The sequence below is a fragment of the Eumetopias jubatus genome, unplaced genomic scaffold (genome assembly GCF_037043125.1).
Source record: "Eumetopias jubatus isolate StellerSeaLion01/CBP00866 unplaced genomic scaffold, mEumJub1_p1.0 scaffold_1, whole genome shotgun sequence".
NCBI lineage: Eukaryota > Metazoa > Chordata > Mammalia > Carnivora > Otariidae > Eumetopias > Eumetopias jubatus.
Genome location: NW_028274807.1, coordinates 125,947,933 through 125,967,171, shown reverse-complemented (window position 1 = coordinate 125,967,171; position 19,239 = coordinate 125,947,933). Strand labels below are relative to the sequence as shown.

General features: G+C 47.7%; 1 protein-coding gene across 2 annotated transcripts in view; it reads right to left on the bottom strand.

Moving 5' to 3' along the window:
• Positions 1 to 19,239, bottom strand: part of RAB6B (RAB6B, member RAS oncogene family) — a 56,821-nt gene that overhangs the window by 5,218 nt on the left and 32,364 nt on the right. The window contains exons 3-5 of one of the 2 annotated variants that reach the window (XM_028099212.2): positions 2,561 to 2,614; positions 2,257 to 2,362; positions 557 to 668 (exon numbers count right to left, since the gene is read on the bottom strand). In XM_028099212.2, coding sequence (XP_027955013.1) covers positions 557 to 668; positions 2,257 to 2,362; positions 2,561 to 2,614 — 272 coding nt within the window. The remainder of the gene's footprint in view (positions 1 to 556; positions 669 to 2,256; positions 2,363 to 2,560; positions 2,615 to 19,239) is intronic. The other variant, XM_028099213.1, reaches the window with a different exon arrangement.

Below are 19,239 nucleotides of genomic sequence, written 5' to 3'. Positions count from 1 at the left end.
TCCAGGAGGCCAGCAGTCCAGACCTGTTGCTTTATCTGACCAAGCTGGGTCCCATGAGATAAGTGGATGAATGGATGCAGGCGGCACCTGAGTCAGCCCTGTCTGTGCACTGGAGGCACAGCAAAGAGGAAATTCTGCACGTTCACACCTGGGGATCAGAACCTTATCCCAGCACAGGCATTTCGTGGGGGCAGAGACACAAAGCAGAAGCAGAAGCCAATGAGGGCCCGAGGGACTGCTGTCTGCAGTTGCGCTGTGGCCACGGCCGGGCCCCAGACCGCACACTGCTGTGTGGGGCCGGGCGCACAGGGCTCCATGCAGACCACTCGCGGAGGCGCGCCCTTGCAGACAGTGGAAGGTGGGGCTTCAGAGCTGAGCCGCTGTGGGCAAGGGTCTGCCAGGTGCTCTCAAAGCCTCCAGTGTCCCCAGGGGGCCTTCCTCAGATATATGGGGACAGGTCGGAAGCACAGACTCACCATCTACGCATCCCAGCTGCAGGGGAGTGGAGGGTGGGCCGGGCCTGCCAGCATGCTGCACCTTGCACCCTCACACCTACCTCTTGTCGGCCAGGTCCGTCTTGTTGCCCACCAGCATGATGATAACATCGCTGCCCCTCTCTGTCCTGACATCGTCGATCCACTTAGAGGTCTGCTGGAAGGAGTTGAGATCTGGAGGTGGAAGGCGAGGAGACAACAGAGTGAGAGTCAGCCTGAGCAGGTAAAGGGCAAAGGTGGGAGGGAGCATGAGACCATGAGCAGGAGGGAGGGGCACTGTGCATCCTCACACCCGACCAGTGAGTCCGGGCCTTCTAGCGGGGGGTGTGGAGCGGGGGAGCATGTGTGTCTGTGGAGCTCCTGCCCCACGGCCCTGGAGAGACCCTCATGTTGCTGAACCACCCCCTGGGTTGGGGGGGGTCACCCTGTTTGAAGGTCACTGTCATGATTTGCTACATAGACTAGTGGTTTTAGGGGCCCACCTGAGAATCAGACCTGACTTAGGGGGCTCAGAGCAGAGTGTGAGAAATGGGTGCACTGGAGTTGGCTGAGCTTGGAAACGTGTGTGCACGTGTGTATGTTGGTGGGGGACCAGAGCAGCTCCTGGGGTAGGAGGGCCCTACACAGTGGCCTCACACTGAGGGGGGGTGGCGCTCGGTAAAGACCAGAGTTTCCAAGGAGAACACTCAGGATCTGCAAGTAAGAGGAGGGGAAAGGTGGCCCCAGGAGAGACAACAGCACAAGAAGTAAGGCCATTTCAGGGCAGCCCTCTCCTCAGTCAGAAGACGTGACAGACCTTGGGGAGTGGTAGCAGGGCAATGCCCAGCACTCAGCAGCCCACACGCCCGAGGGGAGGAGAGGGAGCCTGTCCCAGGAAGCCTCAGTTTCCCCCAGCCTGCTCTCCCTCCTGCTCACGTCAGGCTGCATGAACCCAGGCTGAAGGGCCCAGCTCCCACCTGTACTCAAGGTGTGTGGGGGGCCCACGGTCAGAGGGAGGCGTGGAAAGGGGAGATGGGCAGAGCCAGGGGCAGTGGGCCCGAAGCCTCCCCGTGTGACTTCGGTGCTGTGGTGTCCTCCCGCCACAGCTGGGACCACAGCACAAGGGCTTACCAGCTGTGTTCTGTGACACCTGCCTGGGCAGCTGAGGCTCTGCACCTGCACCAGCCCCTCCCCCTACCCCCACGATGAATCTTCCTCAGGGCTGTGCAGTTCTCTCAAGAACTTGCCCTGGCCAGAAGAGCCACACGGTGTGGCTCTCCAGACCTGCTTGGCCTCCCCTCCCAGGAGAGCCTAGGAGGAGCTGGGATGCTGGCTGACAAAACAATGGCTGCTGGGTCACAGCCGGCCCAGACACCAGTGTCTTCTCCCTTCCTGACACATAAACACACACAAGTCACTCCATAGGGGTCTTTCTGGCCATCAGGGCCAAGGAGGGCATGGAGGGGTGGCAGCAGGGCCAGCCTCACCTCTGCTCACCTCTACACACAGCCCCCTGCTCTGGGCAGGGCCAGCTCAATCCCATACACCCAGGCCTGTCATAGGAGGGTGGGGGAAGGTGGAAAACATGCTGGTGTTTGAAGGCAGCTCACCCCCCCACCACCAAGGACCTGTCTTCTTGCAGTCAGAAGACAAGCATCCACAGCATGCACGTGTGCACACACGTGCCGTGTGCACCTATGTAAGTGCACACACACACACACACACACACAGGCCCTGGAGCCTGTGAGCCACCCTCCCTCTGGCAGCCAGGACCCACACTCACTTGTGATGTCGTACACCACCACAGCCACGGTGGAGTCCCGGATGTAGCTGGGAATCAGGCTGCGGAACCTCTCTTGGCCGGCTGTGTCCCAGAGCTGCAGCCGCACCTGTCACAAGGAGGGCAGGGGCGTCAGTGTAATCCTCCTGGTGGGGTGGGGGCTGGAGGAGGGCCCTGGCCCTGTGACGTGGCCCCTGCCAGCTCTGCGGTAGGCAGGGGCTCTCTCAGTGGTGCCCAGCTAAAGGCTCCAGCTGGTAAGTCCAAAGGAGCCCTCCCTGTGCTTCTCGTTCTAAAGTCAGGCACTCACCGTACGATCCTCCAAGTACATGGTTTTTGACAAGAAGTCAATCCCAATGGTGGCCTATTAGAGAAAAACATGGAAAGGTTAAAACTGAAAAGTCTCAGGCAAAGGGGCAAAAGCTCAGCAATCCAGACAGTGATAGCCACTAAGAGAGGGACACCCACGCCAAGCCTAAGGCAAGTCCTACTCTGCTGTCCCTGCCTGACCCCCACGCTCAACAGTGAACCCGGTCATGTCCCTCAGAGGAAGTGGGCTGGAGCCAAGTAAGGGTGAGGACAGGTTTTCAGGGAGGTACAAAAGGGCTTTGTGAAGGGGACAGGAGAACCAGGTGAGGAACTTCCCCAGGGTCAAGGCCACTGGCAGGTGTATCTCCTGCCCTCCTCAGGTGGAGGCCTCGTCTCCCTGCCCAAGCCTGCTTGACCTCACTGGCTCCCACTCTCACAGCCTCCCTGCGAGGCTGCTGGAATTCGGATACCCAGGCTCGAGTTCCTCACTGCCCCCGGCAGGCAGGGGCAGGGTGGAGAGCAGGGCAGCTTGCTGCTGTGTGGGCAGCAGAGACCAGCTGGCCTTCCTCAGGGCCATCACAAACCACCCAGAGCAGCATCTTCCTGGGAAATCACAGTGACCCTTTCCTACCCAAACCAACATATTAGGAGCCAACTGTCCCCAGCACACCTAGGCCATACCTGTGCACTCTTACCTGGCACTGGGGAAGGCGGCTGGGCACGGTGCAGTCAGCCTTGTGGCCAGATGGCCAGGACCCACCACTCACTGTGTGACCTTGGGCAGGCCACCTAACCTCTCTGGGCTCACCTGCCCACAGCATGATAGGAGCCACAGCCCTCCTATGATAGGAGCTAAGATGCTGTTGGTGTGAAATGGAGATGTCACTGCTATGTAGTTAATAATAATGAAGACTCAGACATAGCCTGAACATCTAGGACACTGATTAAGTACAGCGTGGCACACCCATGTGATCAGAATCCTTGGCAGCCATTTAAAATCATGACTCCACCCCCAAACTGCTAGAACTCATACAGGAATTCAGTAAAGTGGCAGGATATAAAATCAATGCACAGAAATCAGTGGCATTCCTATACACCAACAACAGTACAGAAGAAAGAGAAATTAAGGAGTCGATCCCATTTACAATTGTACCCAAAACCATAAGATACCTAGGAATAAATCTAACCAAAGAGGCAAAAAATCTGTACTCAGAAAACTATAAAATACTCATGAAAGAAACTGAGGAAGACACAAAGAAATGGAAAAATGTTCCATGCTCATGGATTGGAAGAACAAATATTGTGAAGATGTCAATGCTACCTAGAGCAATCTACACATTCAATGCAATCCCCATCAAAATACCATCCACTTTTTTCCAAGAAATGGAGCAAATCATCCTAAAATTTGTATGGAACCAGAAGAGACCCCCGAATAGCCAGAGGAATGTTGAAAAGGAAAAGCAAAGCTGGCAGCATCACAATTCCGGACTTCCAGCTCTATTACAAAGCTGTCACATCAAGACAGTATGGTACTGGCACAAAAACAGACACATAGATCAGTGGAACAGAACACAGAGCCCAGAAATGGACCCTCAACTCTATGGTCAACTCATCTTCGACAAAGCAGGAAAGAATGTCCAATGGAAAAAAGACAGTCTCTTCAACAAATGATGTTGGGAAAATTGGACAGCCACATGCTGAAGAATGAAACTGGACCATTTCCTTACAACACACACAGAAATACACTCCAAATGGTTGAAAGACCTAAATGTGAGACAGGAGTCCATCAACATCCTAAAGGAGAACACAGGCAGCAACCTCTTCGACCTCAGCCACAGCAACTTCTTCCTAGAAATATCGCCAAAGGGCAAAAATGAACTATTGGGACTTCATCGAGATAAGAAGCTTTTGCACAGCAGAAGAAACAGTCAACAAAACCAAAAGACAACCGATAGAATGGGAGAAGATATCTGCAAACGACATATCAGATAAAGGGCTAGTATCCAAAATCTATACAGAACTTCTTAAACTCCACACCCAAAGAACAAATGATCCAATCAAGAAATGGGCAGAAGACTTGAACAGACATTTCTGCAAAGAAGACATCCAAATGGCCAACAGACACATGAAAAAGTGCTCAACATCGCTCGGCATCAGGGAAATCCAAATCAAAACCTCAATGAGATACCACCTCACACCAGTCAGAATGGCTAAAATTAACAAGTCAGGAAATGACAGATGTTGGCGGGGATGCGGAAAAAGGGGAACCCTCCTCCACTGCTGGTGGGAATGCAAGCTGGTGCAACCACTCTGGAAAACAGTATGGAGGTTCCTCAAAAAGTTGAAAATAGAGCTACCATATGACCCAGCAATTGCACTACTGGGTATTTACCCCAAAGATACAAATGTAGGGATCTGAAGGGGTACAAGCACCCCAATGTTTATAGCAGCAATGTCCACAAGCGCCAAACCGTGGACAGAGCCAAGATGTCCATCGACAGATGAATGGATAAAGAAGATGTGGTATATATATACAATGGAATATTATGCAGCCATTACAAGGAATGAAATCTTGCCATTTGCAATGATGTGGATGGAACTAGAGGGTATTATACTGAGCAAAATAAGTCAATCAGAGAAAGACATGTATCATATGATCTCACTGATATGAGGAATTCTTAATCTCAGGAAACAAACTGAGTGTTGCTGGAGTGGTGGGGGGTGGGAGGGATGGGGTGGCTGGGTGATAGACATTGGGGAGGGTATGTGCTATGGTGAGTGCTGTGAATTGTGCAAGACTGTTGAATCATAGACCTGTGCCTCTGAAACAAATAATACAGTATATGTTAATTTAAAAAGAAGAAGAAGAAAAAGAAAGAGAAGAAGATAGCAGGAAGGGAAAAATGAAGGGGGGGAAATCGGAGGGGGAGACAAACCATGAGAGACTATGGACTCTGAGAAACGAACTGAGGGTTCTAGAGGGGAGGGGGGTGGGGGGATGGGTTAGCCTGGTGATGGGTATTAAGGAGGGCACGTTCTGCGCGGAGCACTGGGTGTTATACCAAACAATGAATCATGGAACACTACATCAAAAACTAATGATGTAACGTATGGTGATTAACATAATAAAAAAATAAATTAAAAATGCTCATTAATACAAAAATGAATAAATAAATAAAATCATGTTCTTGAAAAATATTTAAGGATTTGAGGAAAGGGTCATCAAGTGAAAAAAAGCAGGTTGTAAACATCATGTATAGTGTGATCCCAATGTGATGAGCTGAAGTAAGAGAAGTATTTTTCATCTTTTCTTAGATACTAAAATGAAGGGAATACACTAAGCCTTAATAACACGAATGTGAATAATGGCATTCTGGGCAAATTTTTTTTTTTTTGCTTCCTTCATTATAATTTCCTCTTTTTTCTACAATAAACGTGTAATAGTTCTAAAAGCAGAAACAGAATAAACAAAAATATAAGATTAAAAATAAGCTTAACTGTATGGGAAACTGTGCTGCAACTTCTGATTACAAAAACCCACAACCCAGGGAAGCCTGAGGAAATAGAAAAACCCATGTCTGCAGGTCCCAGGTGGTCTGCAAGCATGTTCATGTATATTCGGAACCCCCAACTCATTCCACAAAGGAGTTAAAGTGGCTGTATGCCCCCCAGAAACCTGCTTTAATGCAAAGTTGTGGAGTGTCGAGGCATCTCACAATTCTAGAACATGGGTGCTAGACACACACCTTAGACATAACCCAATCCAGCCGCTCACTTTGGAGATGAAAGACTAGGGAAGGAAGCTAAAGGGCATGCCTGGTGTGACTTTATGAGTCAGGGGCAGAGCTGCAAGGGTCAGCACTGAAAGCTTCATATCACTTGGGCTCCTTCTACCCCAGCTTGGCACACCTTTCCTATGTGGTGTAGTCACTGGGGAACAAGTCTGGAATCGACAAGTGGCTTAAGTCACACAACATTCACTAATGGATGAAGCGTGACAGTCCTCATCTTCTCCTACCCTTAAGGAGAAATGTGCAGACCAGGTGGAAATCTCTCACTTTATCAGTGCTCCATGCGCTCCCCAGGGAGCGCCAAGCTCCTTCAGTAAAGTGACCCTGGAGCTGAAAACCGGGTACGTGTGACCTCAGGATTGGTGGCAGGGACTGCTGGCTATCCCCGATATGTAGCGTCCTTTTCTACTGTAATAGGATTCTAGATGTGTACATGGCTCAATGGCTGTCCCAAATGAAGATGGGATTTCCCAACTTCCTTTGCAGGTAGGTGGCTAAATTCTGGCCAGTGGGATGTGAAGGTGATGTAGGCATCTTCTGGGATGGGTCCTTCATGGGGGGTGGGGGACATGCTCACAGCTGCCCTCTTTCCCTTTCCTGCGGCTTAGAATGAAGACAGGTGGTGGTGAGTCACACTGGCCCATCCAGATGAAGATGATATAGGAGTGATGACAGAGCCACCAGATGGAGGAAGCCTGAATCTCTGACCCAGGCAAGCCACCTCAATACCCTAGACTGCTTACACCCAGACTGTTGTGTGAAAGTGAATGAAACTTCTATTTTGCTTAAGCTACTGTTAGTTTGGGTTTCTTTTAACACAGACTAACAATAGTCTAACCAATAGACCAAAGAACCATGGAGAAACATATCCTTCAAAGATAGGCAACATGGACGGTGATGGTGATAAGAATTCTTGACATTCTTGTAACAATGACAACCCCAATCTACCTCACGTGGGCACAGGCCACTTCTGCTTCCATGGAGGACTGAGAAGTCGCCAGATGACAAGAATTGTGCCATTTGGATCAAGCCTTGGCAAAGCTCAACTCAGTGGCCTCCACAACCATAAACGCCATTACTGAGGCCCACATACTTTATCTCCATCGCTCCTCACAAAAGCCTGACCACATGAATGGTACTGAGGAAAGAGTCTGGAAGAGGCCAACCTTCTCCCTCTCCAGCTCTCTCCCACCTTTAGTCCCACTTCCATGCTTCTTCCACATCAGAGAGACATCTGGTTCCTTAACTGGACCACTCTGTCCCCACCAAGCTAGGCCACTGAGCCACAGCAAACCTTTCCATGGCTGTACAGATTCTTGCCAAAGCACAGGCATTGTCCCTGGGAATGGCTGAACCATCAGCTCGGCCCAAAAATATATTCCTATGTTTAGTTTCCAATAATGGCTGAGTAGTTTCTATCAAGTTAACCCTCCCACAGATAACTATTATAAACTGTGGAAAATACAAGAAATAATTTTTAAGCACTGAAGAGTGATCAAAAGCTGGCAGAAAATGGAGGGGTTACAATCTCTGAAGGAAGGAAGAGAACAAAGTGAGATCTGACATTTAACCAATTTTTTCCCCTGAGGTACCTTCCTTGTCCTATAAGTTAGAAGGACTTGGTAAACACCTCAGGCTTTCCATGGGAAACCCAGAAGGGCTGGGTTTCATCTCAGGACTGAGGGTCACACCAGAGGACTGAAGGAAAAACCCAAAGTGACTTCTCTTAACAAAACTTAAACATGGTAAATAATCCCTGCCCCGCCTCCCAAAAAAGATAAACTGTCCACAATTTAACTGCCTATTAAAATAAAACTCAACACTCTTCAGAGGAAGGTAACAGAATCCAAGAATCTCTACAACTTATTACAGGCACACCTCTTGTTACTATGCTTCACTTTATTGTACTTTGCAGGTAACTGTTTTTCACAAATTGAAGGTCTGTGGGAACTCTGTGTAGAGCAAGTCTATTGGGGCCATTTTTCCAACAGCGTTTGCTCACTTTGTGTCTGTCACATTTTGATAATTCTCATAATATTTCAAAATTTTCATCATTATTACATTTTTTTATGGTCATCTGTGATCAGTGATCTTTGGTGATACTACTATTATTGATTTGGAGTGCCATGAACTGCACTCATATAAGACAGCGAACTTAATCCATAAATGTTGTGTGTATTCTGACTATTCCACCAACTGGCCATTCTTCAATCTCTCCCTTGCCTCAGGCCTCCCTATTCCCTGAGACACAACAATATGGAAATCAGGCCAATGAATAACCCACAATGGCCTCTAAGGGTTCATGTGAAAGGAAGAGCTGCCCATCTCTCACTTTAAATCTAAAGCTAGAAATGATTCAGCTTAGTGAGGAAGGATGTCGAAAGCTGAGATAGGTTGAAAGGTAGGCCTCTTGCACCACACGGTTAGCCACGTTGTGAACACAAAGGAAAAGTTCTTGAAGGAAATTAAGAGTGCTATTCCAGTGAACACATGGGCAATAAGAAAACAGCCATATCGCTGATATGGAGAAAGTGTTAGTGGTCTGAATGGAAGATCAAACCAGCCACAATATTCCCTTAAGCCAAAGCCTCATCCAGAGCAAGGCCCTGACTCTCTTGAATTCTATGAACACTGAGAGGTGAGAAAGCTGCAGAAGAAAAGTCTGAAGCCAGCACAGGTTTAAGGGAAGAAGCCATCTTCATAACGTCAAAGTGCAAGGTGAAGCAGCAAGTGCTGATGTAGAAGCTACAGCAAGTGATCCAGAAGATCGAGCTAAGATAACCAATGAAGGAGGATGCTCTAAGTAACAGATTTTCAGTGTAGACAAAACAGCCTTATGCTAGAAGAAGAGGCCGTCTAGGACTTTCATAGCTAGCTAACGATTGATTGATTGATTGGAGAGAGGGAGAGAGCATGAGCAGTGGGGAGGGACAGAGGGAGAGGGAGAAGCAGGCTCCCCACTGAGCAGGGAGTCTGATGCAGGACTCGATCCCAGGACCCTGAAATCATGACCTGAGCTGAAGGCAGATGCTTAACCAACTAAGCCAACTAGGCACCCCTAGGACTTTCATAGCTAGAGAGGAGAAGTCAATGCCTGGCTTCAAAGCTCCAAAAGACAGGACTCCCTTGTTAAGGGCCAGTGCAGATGGTCACTTTAAGTTGAAGCAGTGCTCATGTACTATTCCAAAATCCTAGGGTCCTAAAGAATTAAGCTCTGCCTGTGCTCTATAAATGCAACAATAAAACGTGGAGGACAGCACATCTATTCACAACATGGTTTACTGAATATTTTAAGCCCACTATTGAGACTTACTGCTCAGCAAAAAGGGATTCCTTTCAAAATATTATTGCCGATTAACAAAGCACCCAGTCATCCAAGAGCTATGATAGAGACGTTCGATGAGATTAACGTTGTTTTCGCGCCTGCTAACACAACAACCATCCTGCAGCCCATGGATCAAGTTGTAATTCTGACTTTTAAGTCTTATTATTAAAGAAATACATTTCGTAAGGCTCTAGCGGCCAGAGATTGCGGTTCGCCTGATGGATCTGGACAAAGTGAACTGAAACCTTCTGGAAAGGATTCACCATTCTAGATGCCATTAAGAACGTTTGTGATTCATGGGAAGAGGTCAAAACATAAACATTAACAAGAGTTTGGAAGTTGATTCCAGCACTCATGGATGACTTGGAGGGTTTAAGACTTCAGCAGAAGAAGTTAACTGGAGCAAGAGATCTAGAAGTGAAGCCTGAGGATGGAACTGAACTGCTGCAATCTCACAATACAACTTGAACAGATGAGGATTCGCTTCTTATGGAAGAGAAAAGAAAGTGGTTTCTTAAGATGGAATCTATTCCTGGTGAAGATGCTGTGAAGACTGTTGAAGTGACAACAAAGGACTGAGAATTTTTCATAAACTTAGTTGATAAAGCAGCAGCAGGATTTGAGAGGACTGATTGCAATTCTGAAAGAAGTTCTACTGTGGGTAAAAATGCTATCAAACAGCATCACATGCTACAGAGAAATCGTTTGTGAAAGAGTCAATTGCTGTGACAAACTTCATTGCTGTCTTATTTTAAAAGCCACCTCAACCTTCAGCAATCACCATCCTGATCAGTCAGCAGCCACCAATACTGAGGCAAGACCCCAGCAAAATGATTACAACTTGCTGAAAGCTTAGATGACAGTATTTTATAATAATAAAGTTTTTTAAAGTAAGGTACATATGTTATTTTTTTAGTCATAATGTTATTATATGCTTAATAGACTATGGTGTGGTATAAACATAACTTTTATATTCACTGGGAAACCAAAAAATTCACTTGTTTCATTTTATCAGAATACGCAACTTTACTGCTACGGTCTGGAACCAAACCTGCAGTATCTCCAAGATATGTCTGTTTTCACAATGTCCACTACGCAATAAAACAGGGTTTAGACATGTGAAGGAGGAGGAAATTCAAGCCATAATCAAGAAAACAGAACCCCAAATGAACCAGATGCTGGATGAGCAGAGAAAGACTTTATAATAATTGTTAAAAGTATGTTACAAATACAAAGGAAAAGATGAATGATGGATTTCAAGAGGGATATATGGAAATTCTAAGAACAAAAACTGAAAACCTCAACACTACAAAATACAATACCTGAACTAAAAATGCACAGGATTTGTGTTAATAGCAGCTAGAACGCTGCAGAAGAAAGGTCAGTGAACTTGAAGAGAGGCTAAAATAAATTGTTCAAACTGGAGCACAGAGAGAAAAAAAAAGATACAATAAAAATGAACAGTCTCCAGAACTGCTAGGACAGTATCAAGTGATCTGCTATACATGCAATTGGTGTCCCATAGAGTAGACAGAATAAGCAAAAAGACTTTTGAAACAATAATAGCTAAAATTTTCTCCGGTTTGGTTAGAAACATCAACCCATGGTACCAAGAAGTTCAGTGAACCTACAACACGATAAAAGAAAACCACACCTGGGCACGTCATAGTCAAACTGCTGAAACCAAAAATACAGAGAAAACCTTGATAGCAGCCAGAAAACAGAAAGACACATTATACACAAGGGGAATAATGCCAAGAATGATGGTTGATTTCTCATCAGAAACAATGGAAGACAAAAGACAGGGGAAAAGCATCTTTCAAGTTCCTAAAGAAACAGCATCACCGCCACCATCATGTCAGCCCACAATTCCACGGCCAGTGTCACTTTTGTTCAGAAATGAAGGCAAAATATTTTCAGATAAGGGGAAGCTGTGATAGTCTGTCACCAGTGGGCCCTAATTATAAGAAATGCTTTAGGCTACAGGAAAATGTTATGAATGGAAATTTGCATCTTTAAAGAAGGAATAGAAGATCACCGCAAATGGTAAATCAATGCGTAAATATAAAAACATGTGACTTGTCCTCAATCACCTCCCAACTTCCATCCATATCAGTGATAGGTCATAACCTGCTCCCCTGTTCTTCCGTCCTCAGTATGGCTCTCTCTCAGAAGATGGCCTCAAATCTCACTTTTCAGCATTAGGTATAAAGCACTTTGACTCTCTGCATTTACCTTTAATACAACAACAGGGGTAGGCACAGTAATGGTGACGAAACATCCGAGTACTGAGCCTCTGCCAGCCAACGTGCGGGGTGCTTGACGTGCCTTACTGCACTGATCTCTTCTAGGAACTTCTTCCTTTCTCTGTTCCTAAAATGTTGCTTGGTGTTCTCTGTCCTGTGTCAGGAGACCTCATTACTCTCACAGCTTCAGTCTACATCGCAGGCCTTTCCTCTGTCCTGAGCCTCAGGTCCAGGTATCCGACTGTTTAGTAGACATCTCACTAGACACGGTGTGTCCCACAGGGAGCCCATCATCTCCCTCCAGCAACGGCACCTCCACTACCCCAGGTGCCCAAGCCTCTGGAAGCCCTCCCGAGTCGCTGCTCTTCACCTGCTCTCTCGTCTGCTCCCTCAAATCGGAAGAATCACTGAGCTGATGACTTTGCCCCTGGAGCATTTCGCCTCTCCATTCTCAGCATCCCCATCAGCACTGCCCGGGCTTCAGACCTCAGACTTCTTTTGTCTGAATAACCTCAACAGCTTCCTGACTGGTCTCTCTGCCCTCAGGCTCTCCCCTTATAACTCATCTGTCATCCAGCACCAGGGTTATCTTTCCAAAACATAAATCTGATCACTTCATTCCCTCACTGTCCCTAGAAAATAGTCTAAACACTTCACTTGGTCTACAAACTGTTCAGGGCCTGCCCTTCACTTCCTCTGGTCTCATTTCCCTCATGTCCAGCTTTTACTTTATACTTTAATAATAATGCTCTGGTCAAGATACCACACACACAAGTCACTTTGTGTTTCTGTGCCTTATCTAATGCTGTTCCCTCCTCTGGAAGGTTCTTCCTTCCAGAGGAAGGTTTTCTTTAAAACCTATTCAGATTCAGCTCCTCTGCAAGTCATTTTCTGAGCCCTCCGGTTGGCCTCAGGGCCCTTCACTTAACAGTTTCTATATGAAACTGGAAAGCTCTCATACCGGTCAGTCTCTACTACTGGCCAGTGATTCAGCGATTCTCAACATGTAGCGCATGGCCCACTTGCTTCAGAAACACATCAGGAGCTTGTTAAACTTGCAGATGCCTGAGTCCCACCCAGACACACAGAGGCACAATCTCTGGGGTGTCAGTCTTGAACCAGAATTCCAGATAAGCCTACAGATAATTCATTTGTGCAGTGAAGTTTTGCAAACAACTGCCAAGACTCTGAGCTTGCGCTGGAATCAGCCAGAGGAGGCTGTGGTATCCAGAAGGAGGGGCAGACTCCCTACCTGGGGTGCGAGACAGAGGGAGATGCCCATATACACAGAAGGTGCTATTCATGAGGAAACCAAGGCTCCTCCAGAAACTAAGGTCACACGGGTGACTTGTGTGGCAGAAGCAGGATTTGAATGCAGGTCTCCCTTACTGCAAAGCCTCTGCTTTTGACTACTCAGCTTCCCAAAATCCCTTCATTTCTGAATCTGTCACTGCCCCCTGAAGCTGTCATTGGGTTTGCACAAGGGTCACATCCTGTCTGGCTTCCTATTGTCAGACTCTTAGGGTCATTAGCCATAATAGCTCAGCAGAGCCCACCTAAGAGGAACTGCATTTGCATTTTAACAAGGACAACAAAAGTCAGCTCTCTAAGGACTGAGCAAAAACAAGAACTTTTAAGATGGCCTTGGCTGGGCCTTGGTTACCAGGAAATTTCTAGCTCCTTGGCATCATCCATTTTCCCAGACACAAGGCACAAGCAGTTGGCCCCACACCATTGCCAGCTGGAGCCCATCTCTCAGACCCTGGGCAGCTCCTTTCTGGCAAGCACTGCAAGTAAGTAATACTCACTTTCTCATCCTCGAATGCCTACTATGTGTTGGTCACAGAGCTGAACGAGCCCCCATCCCTGCCCATGAGCAGCTGTTGCCTGCCCTGGAATGCTCCTCCACATGGTTAATGCCTAGTCAGAGTTTCAGACCCATCCCTGCACTTCCAACCTTTCTGAGGAGCTAAGATTAGCACACAGAACTGTGGTCCTTGACGGATGGAAAGGACCAGTGTGGTGAGAAGGACTCTAAGAGAAGGGGGACCCTGCTTCTGATTTCCTGAGGCAAGATGAGGGAAATATGCAAGTCCTCGAGTGAATACTAACTTTCCAGCAGGTGAAAATGGGGGTGTAGTGGAGGATGGGAAATGTGGGGAGAAAAGCCCAGATGGAGGGAATGGGAGAGTTCTGATTTCCGTCATGGCAGAGCTCCTATCAGACCAACCTGCTTGCAGATTGCTATTATAAACTCTGAACAGAATACAACGAACAATTATCTGAAGGCACTGCAAAGGGACCAAAAGCAGGTAGAAACTGGAGGGGAGTCAACTTAAAAAAACGGGAACAGCCCTGGGTGAAGTTCCTGTTTATATTATGACTGCTCACTCACCTGAGGGCAGCCCTGGCTGGAGCTCAGGGGTCGCTAAAATTTGGCAAGAAACCCACAGTCCTACTATTTGAGAAACAAGCCAGATCCCAAAGCCACCACAACAGCCAGAAAATGTGGGAAATCCTAAACATGAGAAAGCCACAGGGAGGGCACTCCAAATTCTACATATGAAAGCTGCCCAAATCTCTGAACGACCCAAGCCGACCCCAAGCAGCCTACCTAAATCGGAAAACAAAACAGAACAAACAAATCTGATAGGACTTTAATTTGTTGCCTACTACAGGGAAGCGAATGGAGAATCTGGATCCACAAATATTCTTCCAAAGGAACAAACAGAAGCCACAGTATTAATCACAACATGTAGGATAAATCTTGATTTACTGAGCATATGAAGTGCAAACCATATTCAAGAAAAAAGAGAACAGGTGGAGACCAATGTTGAGGTGACCCAGATACTGAAGGTAGCAAACAGTTTAAAGTAGCTAATATGATTATGCTCAAATATATAGAGAAATATGCTCATAACCAAGGCACAGATTAAAAAAAAAATCTCAGCAGAAAAAGAGAAACTATACAGGAGAACCAAATACAAACTTAGAACTGAAAAATAAATATCTGAAATTTTAAAATCACTGATGGGCTTGACGGCACATATGAGATGAAACAGCAAATGTGAAAACAGATCAACAGAAATTATCTGACAGGATGATAGGGGGACACCAAGCAAGAAGAACAATTAGCCACCCAGGCAGAATCCTCAGTGATTCCCTCTTACCTACCACAACCCACACTCCCTCTTGAAGGCCCGCACATGTCACAAAGGGGTGTGTGTGCTGATGAACAAGGATGGGTAGACCCATGGACAAGCGGAGATACACACGTGTGCATGCAACTACATATTCATTTGCATGTACAAGTATGTGTATGCGGGTAGGAATGGGTGTGTTATGCTTGCGTGGGTGAGTGTGGGGTGGGGAGAGGGTCACTTCTGCTTTGAAGGTAAAGCCCAGATCCATGATATGCTCACAGCCCTGGTGCTGCCAGGAGGCTCAGAAGCTGAGGTGACCGGGAGCCTTCACAGGCCCTTGGAGAGAAGGAAAGGGCAGATTTCTGCCAGCAAATGTAGGCTTCCTTCAACGCCTCCCTGGGCTGACCATGGCCAGTCCCAGAGGATGCTGCTAGCAGAGTACCCCACCTTCACCAAATGGACCTGGTTGGGATCATGTGCTGTTTTCAGTGACCTCTGCCAATGCTTTGACAGGGTCTGAGTACTCTGTGATGGGCTTTGGAAAAACACTGGGTTGGAAGCGTCTCCTCTCTAAAATGGGGATAATCATAGCCTCCTCCAAGGACTGCAGATCACATGAGTTAGACTACACATAGGTACTCTGCATAAACAAAAATGAGGACTGACCAGCTGACCAGAGGATTTCTGAGAGAAGCTGTAGAAACCCACCGCAAAGAAGACCCTCCCACGTTTCTTAAACTGGCTATGGGAAATACATCCCCATGCAGCGACCTACAGGACAAAGGTAAACTGTAATCAAGTGTTTCTGAGAAAGGCTGCATACTCTAGCTCCTAGTGGAAAGCCATAAAACACACTCCACAGTAAAGGCTCTGAGAAGTCCCGCACTAAAGAAACAGGAACAATTACACGGAATCCAACATTTGCCAAGCTTCCTTGCTCTAGGAAACTTTGTGCTTATAATCCCTGTTAACATCCCTTATTAAAAAACTAGTGTTCCCAGGGCTTCAGGGAAGGCTGACTGGGTTCTAAAGGAGACCACATCTCTCTTCTAGCTTGTCATGGAGTCTGAGTCAAAGTATTCATTCTCAGTACTTCATTTCCTCTTATAAATAAATTAGTCTTGCTGGTAACTATGCCACAGGAATGCAAAGAGGATACCAAGACACATGGGCAGCAGGCTTGATTTTGGGGGCTGGGCTCTCCTGCCAGTCCATGATCCATGATCCTCCCCTCCCCTCCTCAGCTATGCTGCCTGCTGCCCTCCCCAGGAGGCTGGGCTGCACTCTGCACTCCACTACTTATTCCTTTAGTATCATGTTTCCAAACTGCCCTGTGTATGAAAAATGGCAGGCATTTCATTTTATACAAAATATGAGAAATCTTAACAAACACAGATTTCCCAGCCATGTCTCCATCGACCTTCTTCTGAAGGTGGTGTTACACAGTGTCAATGGGGACTCAGACACAGTGCAGAACGATGGTCCATTACACGCCTCTCTCTGCATAAGAGAGCCATCGGCCCAGTGGATCCCCAAGAAAAGAGATGCTTCCTGAGGCACTTGTTGAAATCTTTTTTGCTATGTGCATTTATTATGAAATGTAATTTTGCATCCACATTCTGACAAGACACAGTAATAAAGTAATAAAATAAAACAAGGAAGTCTGCATGGTGATTTGCATAAATTGACTCAAGACTTCTCAGGAAGAGAAATCATGAAAAGGAGTGCATGTGTGTCTTCCTAGCCTTGGCCAGGCCTTGGCCCTTGGCTGGGGAAGCATCCATAAGTGGCAGAAAGCAGCTAGGCAGGACAAGCCCTTGACAATGAAGCTGTCAGATGAGAGTATAGGGCAGTCATGCAAATTAGCATGCAAATAAGGCTGGCAAAACTTAAGGCTTCAGACTGGCAAGTGGGCACTGTGGGGGAAGAAGGCAGCAGCCTGTGGAAAACATGTTGGGCAGGGTCTGTCCTCCCCAGCAGCTAAGCACTGTGCTCTGGGGGAGGGGATGCTGACTCAGGAGGCCACTGGCTTCTTTCAGCCACTTCAGCTTCAAAGTCTGCACAGTCCTGGGGTCACTTTCCTCCCAGTGGAGAGTGGCTTGTGCCCATCACCACCCAATTTAAGTATTTTATACCAATTGCTCTTTTTTATCTCCTGGGGTCTGAAAGGTCAACCAAACAGTACGTACCTTCTGACTTGAAATAAGGGGTTAAATTTCAGCAAAATCAGTCAATCCCTTCAAAAGCCACGCAGACCGGGGATGTGTGGCCTGACACTCCCTCGGAGGCTTCCCAGAGGGCCACGAAAGGCTCCAAGCACAAAAGCCCTCTCCTTAACAGGGACAGAGATGCTCCAAATGGTGGACTTTTGAGGGTGTCTAAGAGCCATCTAAGGGTAACCTACCCAGTGAACAGGACAGACCACTGATATCTGGGGCACAGAACAGCATCATGAATCCCTTGCACTTACAGAATGTAGCAGGTGCTGCTGGTGGACTCACCCAATACCCACTGGCCATCTCTTACTCCCTTACTTGCCTACAGACAGTCAAAGTGACCTTCTGCTTTCCCAGCCTCTCCAAAGGCTAAGGGTGATGGGGTGACCCAATTCTGGCCAATAAGACATGGGCTGCAGTCTGCTGGGGTGGGGGGAGGGCATTCCAGGGAAGCTCTTGCTTTCTCTTTCTGCCCTGAATGCAGAGGTGATGTCTGGGGCAGTAACAGCCAGCCTGCATGCACGTGGGAACCCACATAGCGGAAGGAGGAACAGAGTGAGCGCAAGAGCCCAAGGCTTGGCAGCAGGATTGTGCAGCTGTGCCGCCTCATTCCCGCCATGACTGCTTGCACCTGGAAAACCTCAACCCCTCTTCTCAAGCCACCACTAGGCAGCTTTCTGTGCTAGGAGGTGACCCCATTCCTAACTTGTATATGCTCAACAAAAGAGAGGCGGGAAGGGCAGAGGACAGGAGTTGGGGGGGGGAAGACAAGATGTCAGAGCAAGAGCAGGTGTGCCCTCAGTCCAGAACCAGATCACTTCCAGACAGACCATGGGGCGGGGGGAACTGGTGGTACCCCAGGGGGCTCTTCTGAGGGCAGGGTCATCTTGCCAAGCTGCCTGGCACTCAGGGGCATTTACTCCACGCTATAAATCGTCCTGTCGCTAGAGTTAAGTGAGGACCAGGGTCCGAGGTCCGAGCACAGCAGCTTCTGGTGGAGCTGCCACGCACTGCGCAGGTGCAAGCACAGGCATGGTGGGGAGGCCCGTGGTTGCCCGGCCGACCCTCTGTTAGCGAGTTCTTGTTCACGCCGTCTCGTCACCATCAACCCAGCTGGTGGCAGGGCTGGTGCTGGTGTCTGCGACTTTTTATTCTGTTCTGCTTCCCTACATAGTATATCGTAATGCATATCTATGTCAACGGTACTTCTGCCCTATGATTTTCCATCATCCTGACTTTAAGACCGATGTGAGCTACGGTCAAAATACAAATTAACCACATTCTTACTGCCAAAGTTTGAGGCAACTGGTCTAGGTGATAGAGGGGTTAAATCCTATCCAAATAATTTCCAGGTTAAAAGAGAATGCAACACTAAGAAAGCAGGATGCTGGTCCAGGGTCTCTGAGCTAAGCGATAGACCCGGGATCTGACCCCAAGCCTCCTCTGCATGCAGAATCATTTTGAAGGAGAAAGAAAGAGCTGAGGTAAAAGGGAATGTGTGACCCCACTCTGACCACCTCCACCAGGGGCAGAAAATCCTATCCCTGTCTCCCCCAGGTGCTGGGCGGTTACCTGAACACTACATACAGATGCACAGCATCTTAGATTCTGTGGAGAGAGGCCCTCTGGTCCTCCACCTCCTTTCTACACTCCAACCCACAAGACTCATCAGTTCTTAGAGCTTCAGGAATCCAGCTTCTGCGCAACCACTCGAGGGTCTGCCCCACGTAACAGTCATTTTCAAACACCTTCGCTTGGCTGTTCCATCATTCTTTCCCACTAGACTCTTTGTTTCTCTTGGTGCTGATGGCACTGATGGTCTTCCAGGGTGTCTGGACAGAAACCCAGGGCCCACTCTGGCCCCTCCCTCTTCTGCATCCCACAGACCCTCTCTGTTCACTCATCCCTTCTACTGCCCTATAGTGTCTCTGTCCTTGGCCTAGGCCCCTCACTCATCTC